General features: G+C 39.9%; 1 protein-coding gene across 1 annotated transcript; it reads left to right on the forward strand.

Annotated features, from left to right (window-relative positions):
• The first annotated feature begins 2,877 nt into the window (after positions 1–2,877).
• On the forward strand, positions 2,878–6,750 carry LOC123958512 (low choriolytic enzyme-like). Its single transcript, XM_046031892.1, has 10 exons — positions 2,878–2,974; positions 3,123–3,153; positions 3,238–3,303; positions 3,510–3,662; positions 3,819–3,936; positions 4,079–4,257; positions 4,721–4,802; positions 5,835–5,959; positions 6,266–6,325; positions 6,526–6,750. The coding sequence occupies exons 1-9, from the start codon at positions 2,912–2,914 to the stop codon at positions 6,322–6,324; spliced, it is 876 nt and encodes a 291-aa protein (XP_045887848.1). The 5' UTR covers positions 2,878–2,911; the 3' UTR covers position 6,325; positions 6,526–6,750.
• Positions 6,751–7,359: the final 609 nt, after the last annotated feature.

Genomic DNA, 7,359 nt, shown 5'->3' on the forward strand with positions numbered 1-7,359 from the left:
CCCAATTGGCACTAAGGGGCCTAAAGTGTGCCAAGAAAACATCCCCCACACCATTACACCACCACCACCAGCAGCCTGCACAGTGGTAACAAGGCATGATGGATCCATGTTCTCATTCTGTTTACGCCAAATTCTGACTCTACCATCTGAATGTCTCAACAGAAATCGAGACTCATCAGACCAGGCGACATTTTTCCAGTCTTCAACTGTCCAATTTTGGTGAGCTCTTGCAAATTGTAGCCTCTTTTTCCTATTTGTAGTGGAGATGAGTGGTACCCGGTGGGGTCTTCTGCTATTGTAGCCCATCCGCCTCAAGGTTGTGCGTGTTGTGGCTTCACAAATGCTTTGCTGCATACCTCGGTTGTAACGAGTGGTTATTTCAGTCAAAGTTGCTCTTCTATCAGCTTGAATCAGTCGGCCCATTCTCCTAAATGTAAATGCTCCGTACTTGTATAGCGCCTTTCTAGTCTTTTTGACCACTCAAAGCACTTTTACACTACATCTGCATTCACCAGTCACACACATTCATACACTGAGCCTAAGTGCTCAAACGGAAACTAACATTCACACTCACTCATACACTGGCGGAATAGCCGCCAGGGGCAATTCGGGGGTTCAGTATCTTGCCCAAGGACACTTCGACACGCAACCAGGGGGAGCCAGGGATTGAACCGCCGACCTTCCCATTAACGGCCAACCCGCTCTACCTCCTGAGCCACATCCTCCTCTGACCTCTAGCATCAACGAGGCATTTTCGCCCACAGGACTGCCGCATACTGGATGTTTTTCCCTTTTCACACCATTCTTTGTAAACCCTAGAAATGGTTGTGCGTGAAAATCCCAGTAACTGAGCAGATTGTGAAATACTCAGACCGGCCCGTCTGGCACCAACAACCATGCCGCGCTCAAAATTGCTTAAATCACCTTTCTTTCCCATTCTGACATTCAGTTTGGAGTTCAGGAGATTGTCTTGACCAGGACCACACCCCTAAATGCATTGAAGCAACTGCCATGTGACTGGTTGATTAGATAATTGCATTAATGAGAAATTGAACAGGTGTTCCTAATAATCCTTTAGGTGAGTGTAAACTAAAAACAACATTTACATACAGCATGAGAATAGTGCATTGGAGCATAATGCAAAGAATGCTGGTTTTGTGCAGGTCTTTTTATGTACATAAAGTTGGTGGATATGATGTATACAGTATACAATATACTGTACGTTGCTGCTGGTTGTTTTTCAGACAATGTGTTTGCAAAGCTCCAAGTGAAACCACGTGCTGAAAATATTGAGCTTGTGTGAGTGTGAGCACCAGCAAAACAAGGCTGCAATGTAATACTACCCATCAATGTACAGACGTGGACAAAATTGTTGGTACCCTAAAGAAAGAAAAACCCACAATGGTCCCTGAAATAACTTGAAACTGACAAAAGTAATAATAACTACAAATTACTTCAAATTAACAGGAGGCACTCTGGAGTGTGCTGCCCAGTGTCAGGAAGCTTGGTCTCAGGGACAGGTCAGGGGTCCTCCAAAATGATAATGACGCAAAACACACAACAAAAACACCCAAGAATGTCTACGAGCAAAACATTGGACTATTCTGAAGTGGCCTTCTATGAGCCCTGATCTGAATCCTATTGAACATCTGTGGAAGGAGCTGAAACATGCAGTCTGGAGAAGGCATCCTTCGAACCTGAAACAGCTGCAGTTTGCTTATGAGGAAAGGGCCAGAATACCTGTTGACAAGTGCAGAAGTCTCATTGAGAGTTACAGAAATCACGTTAAATAAGTTCAGGGTACCATCATTTTTGTCCAGGTCAGTTTCATTAGTTTGTTTTTTTAAGTGATTCTGTTGAACCACAATTCAAAAGCACTGTCTGATTTTCATCAGTTAATTTTCAGTTAATTTGTATTTATTATACCTTTTGTCAGTTTCAAGTTATTTCAGGGGCCATTGTGGGTTTTTCTTTCTTTAACGGAAGGGTACCAACAATTTTGTCCACGTCTGTCCAGTGCTTGTTTTTGCCACTGTCACAAGAGTTATGAACATTATGGAAAGGATCCCTACAGAGATAGAACTTTTTTTTAACCTAACAGAAACAGCTGCAAAAGCCAGCGTACTGCACTGACACAAACAAAAACTCACAGAATATGGGAATTTCTGATGTGCTGCTGCCTCGATCTTTTAGTTTATTTGTGTTATTGTGATTTTTCAGTGTTTGATGTTTTAAAGCATTAAAAACACCAAAGTCACACAGTCAACCCTGTGCACCTACTTGCAGCCTGGAGAATCATAATTGCAGCTATATTCTATGAGTGGTACTGGTAACCTATTGCAGTATTTCTATAACCCCTTATACTGAGCAAATTATTTAAGCTGGTGTTTTTTATTCACCACCCTATTAAATGAAATCTTTCTTGATGTCTCAAGCATAATTTTCTACATATGTTTTCAGTAAAACATTATATGAGAGATGTGGCATCAGAGGCGCATCATCAAGTAATCATCATCACCTAATAGAACCTCCTTTCCAGGTTAACTCTTTAGATAGGGTATCCAAAGGGTCTATTTTTAGTTTTTAAGTTTTCTTTTGTTTAGTTTTTGTACTTTAGCTGAATTTTGAGAAAATGTGGATAAAATGATATACAAGACTTACATCATTGACTGTAAAAACATGTAGTCTGCTCCTGCCTGGGAACAGACTGGAGAAAACAAAGCCCACATCTTACACAAGTCTGTTTTAAGCAATAACTGCCGTAACAATTGAGCTGAATTTGTCAATAAGTCTTTGGTGAGCCATCTGTCATATTATGGTGAAAGGTAGCTTTCCTACTACTATATAAGTTTGAACACTTCTGTTTCCCCAGGCATTTTCTTGGTCTGCTGCTGCTGTCCTATAACCAGTCATGATCCTCCAGGCTGCTGTGCTCAGTGTCCTCTTCTGCTCTGCCCACAGTTTTACTATACAGGTAAGCATCAGAAGACATTTCATTCCTAAACAACTATGCTTTGGTAATTTGCAAAAAGCAAAATGTGATTTTTTTTCTTTAATTTTATACTTTTTATCCATATTCATTCTTCTGTATTGAACCATTTGTGTAATTGTTATTATTACAGGCTTCTTTTGAAAGGAATGAAGTGTACTCTGGTAAGACATGGCTACTTTTCAGACAGTAACATTCACTCTTACATGATGTAGCTTATACATGAACAAACTGTTTCTATTCCGCAGGCAACACCATTGAGGATGATGATTTCAGTGTCTCCACGCTGATAGAGAGGGCCAATGTTAATGTTGGTATGTTTCTCTCTGACCTTACATAAAGATCAAAAATATGCATTAAAACATAGAAGTGATACATAATGCTGGTACCTGGAAGTATATAACAGAGAAACTTCATTCCATCATTGTGACTGAAATCTTGTTTCAGACACAGATTTGACCAGCCCTTAACACAGCAGTGAAAATGAGATTAAAAAGATCATCCTCATGTCATTTTGCAGGAAAGCACCTGGATGAGCCTCTAGTGATGTTTGGAGACATAGCAATACCAACCGGTCTGCAGAATGCTGATCCCTGCACATCCCGAGGCTGCCTGTGGCCTAAAGCCACCGATGGCAATGTCTATGTACCCTACCGCATCTCCAATCAGTTCTGTAAGTTAGATTTGTAAGGCAGGACTTTGACTTTGGTTCTGTGTTAGGACGTTGAAACTTTAGTTTTAAAAAGTTTCTCTGTGTGCTGCACTATACTTTGGATCTTATCTTGGAAGACTCTCCTGCCACTAAACAGATGTTTTTTATGCTGTCAAGCCCAAAGAGAAAGAGAAACCATCATCCGAGCTCTGCGGTCATTTGCCGAGTCCACCTGCATCCGCTTCACCCCCTTGAATGGCCAGGAGGACTTTGTAGACATCCAGTCCCTCTCAGGGTATGGAGCTCACAATGCACATAGCACATATGCATGAATGCACTCATAGACATTACTTACACTAACAAACACTGTGTGTTTTAGGCCAAGGGCAGCCATGTGTGATTTTTTGTTACTGATTGGTTATTTTATTTGCTTTCAGGTGTTTCTCATTTATCGGGCGTCGTGGACAGGGCCAGACTGTATCTTTGAGTCGCCAAGGCTGTGTTTTCCACCACATCGTCCAACACGAGCTGCTCCACGCCCTGGGCTTCAACCATGAACAGACCCGGTCCGACAGGGACGCGCATGTTCGCATCCTGCTGCAAAACGTCATTGCTGGTGGGTTACAGACATACTAACAATTATTATGTTGACTATAGATGGAACTTTAATAGTGCTTTCACTAAAACAACCAAATTTGGGTTTTACAATTTATACAACTTCCTTTTATCACTTTAAAGAACACAAGTGAAAGGTTTAAAGTACAAATAGATAAATAAGAATATGACTTGAGTTGACCATATTATTTCAGCAGGGATATAGTAGCTCTGGATGTCTACAGAAATAGACATTTACATTTACTCATTTTATCAAAAGCGACTAATATATTGTGGAACAACATACAAGCATCATCAAGCAAATACAGCACGAGAACTACAACTGACAATACATACTAGTATGAGCACTAATAAAGACAGACGTAGTTTCCTGCATTAATAGCGATTCATTTGTTTCACTTACTGTGACTGGCAAACTGTTATAAAACAGAAAAAATATAATAGAGCTGTGTGATCCCTCACAGGAATGGAGCACAATTTCAGGAAGATCCAAACAAGGAACCTTGGCACTCCCTATGACTACAACTCTGTCATGCACTATGGAAGGTAACGTCTCAGTTCACTCACTGAGCGGTATGATATATAACGACAATATAATTATGATAGTGCATAAGATATATAACACAACTAACCATTTTTAAAGGAGGCATTCACATTTGTTCAAGTCTGTGTTAAAACAACACTCACATGTGTACGTTGAAAGAGTTACTGGATGCTGTAGTCATGCTTTGTCTTCATACTGGCCATGAAGAGAACCCTCAGATCAGCTTTTTTTAAATGCATTTTTGCAAATAAGAAGGGCTGTAAATTAGGGTTGAGTGATTGGACAGATATATTGAAGATTGGCGATTCCATCCAGTCCAATTTTAACATTAACATTTTGTTAATTTAGTGGTATGCCTACAAAGAGAGTATGTTACATATGAGGCATACCACCCAACACTACAGTGAACTCTGTGCCTACTGACAACATTTTAACCAAGTTTTATACATAATCTCTTACTACTTCACTGCTACATGTTTAATATTCACTCCCCTTTTAGTTCTGTCCTGCTTTCCATCTACCAAGAGGGGAATATCTGGCTCTTTAACTGCAAAACGCTCCACCATGTTCCCTAGCTAGTTGCTAACTGTCTCTGCTGTTTCCTGCTGGGCAATAGAGATACAGTATACTGTATACAGTCAGGTATTTCACTCAGGAGTTGGTAGAGAACAAAATAGAGCTAAAAGACGGTGAATATTGGAATTACATTCACCAGGTGACAAAAACACGACTCCACATGAATATCACCAGTGATGTTTCTCTGTAACTTCTGGAAAAGGGCAATTGTTTGCTAACCTGTTAACCAGAACAACTTCATAAGGCGATATATGGCAGCTTACGTGTTTTCCCCTGGTTGTTGAGTTCTTCTGCCCTCAAGTGGCCAAAAGATTCCACAGCTTGTAGACATTCATCAGCTTTCAGTGGTGATTTAGCTCTGTGGAAATAAACTTGTGGTTCTTGTTGAACATGAAAAAAAAAATGGTGGCAGCTGTACAGTTTAAACCTCTCATCACTACTTTGTATTTGCACCATAGGTTTGCCTTCTCTAGGAACAGGGAGCCAACCATCGTGCCCATTCCTGACAACAATGTACCCATTGGCAGGGCCAACCAGATGAGTCCTGTTGACATCCTTCGGGTGAACCGCCTTTATAGCTGTAGTACGTACCTTTTAAACATTTAGCCTAGTACCTACACAACAAAATGACTTCCTACTTTCTATATATCTACAGTATATTTTTCTACCTACATTCTCACCTATCTTAATACCTACCTACCTGGCTACCCACTAGCTTACCCACCTACTGACAGTACTCTCTGAGAATTTACTTTCTTTCTACTGACAAACAGGACAGACTTGTGAACACTCACATAGAATGATTATGTATGTGCATGTACATTGTAACACTACTAGTAAGAATTCAAGCAGCTTTTACACATGTTGTGTCTTTTTGAATTTATTTCAGATTCAACTGCTTCCAGACCTCGCCTTTTTCTGCAAAGAAACCAGTTCCTCTACAATTAAAGTAAGTGGGTTGTGGGTTTGGATGTTTTTTTTCTAAATTGCTATGTGCACACTGTGATCTTAGTAAGATGATGATATTTAGTTGAACCTAACTGGATATTCTGTCTTCAGTTTCCATAGTTTGTGCATGTCCATGTGTGTATTTATGTGCACATGTACGCATTATCAGCCAATATTTTTAATTCCCTTGTTTTACAACAGGAAGTCAAGAGGAAATGAGGCAGATTGATATCTGCAAGCAAAACAGAACTCTTGTGCTTAATACGTGTGCTGTAAAGAAATTCTGAATTTGATTAAAGTAGCTTTTGTGTTTTCCTAAAGAGAAATAAATTGTCTAATGACATAATGACAAGTTTACACTTACATGAATAATTGCTTGTGAAATTGATTAATACTAATAATAAATAAAATGTATCTTGACCTCAACTCAGCCTTTTTGTGTTTCTACTAGCCCTGTATATTTTGGCCTGAAAGATTATTAAGTTGTACCAGCATTTACTATAACAAAAGATGTGAACTTGCAGTTCTTTTTTATGGAAATACAGAGTAAATATTCCTCCAGAAGCCAAACTCGGTGTAAACCCAAGCAGGTGGTCAGCAATATTCATATTTTTTGTCATCCTCATGTTGGCCTTCATGAACAAAGCCCAGTGACGCTGCTTAATGAACATACACAGGTGATCAAACGCAGCACAAGCAGTAGTAGATAAGCCTGTGTGGTGTCCGAACAATAATGCTGCGATGATGTGTTGAGAAGAAATCCGCTTGACACTGTTCTTGATCATAAAAGTTTATTACATCAAGGAATTCAGCATCAATTACAAGCTCTGCAGCAGCTTGGAGAGTGACCCAGCCCGATGGCCACTCTGTCTCTCTGTACATCAAACATAGCTTATATAGGGCATGTTTAGGTATCTGCTAAATACCATATAAGGGTCAGAGTCTGCAATCTAAAGCTCCAATCCATATAAGAGCAAAGTTCTATAGGATAAGTGTAGACATCTTGTTGGACACCAGATAAGGGTCTGAGCCTCC

Source organism: Micropterus dolomieu, linkage group LG20, assembly GCF_021292245.1.
Source record: "Micropterus dolomieu isolate WLL.071019.BEF.003 ecotype Adirondacks linkage group LG20, ASM2129224v1, whole genome shotgun sequence".
NCBI lineage: Eukaryota > Metazoa > Chordata > Actinopteri > Centrarchiformes > Centrarchidae > Micropterus > Micropterus dolomieu.

Coding starts and splice junctions, on each gene's coding strand:
- LOC123958512 (XM_046031892.1), top strand. CDS start 2,912: ATGATCCTCCAGGCTGCTGTGCTCAGTGTCCTCTTCTGCTCTGCCCAC. Junction 3,304..3,509: donor GAGGGCCAATGTTAATGTTG/GTATGTTTCTCT, acceptor GTCATTTTGCAG/GAAAGCACCTGGATGAGCCT. Junction 3,937..4,078: donor GACATCCAGTCCCTCTCAGG/GTATGGAGCTCA, acceptor ATTTGCTTTCAG/GTGTTTCTCATTTATCGGGC.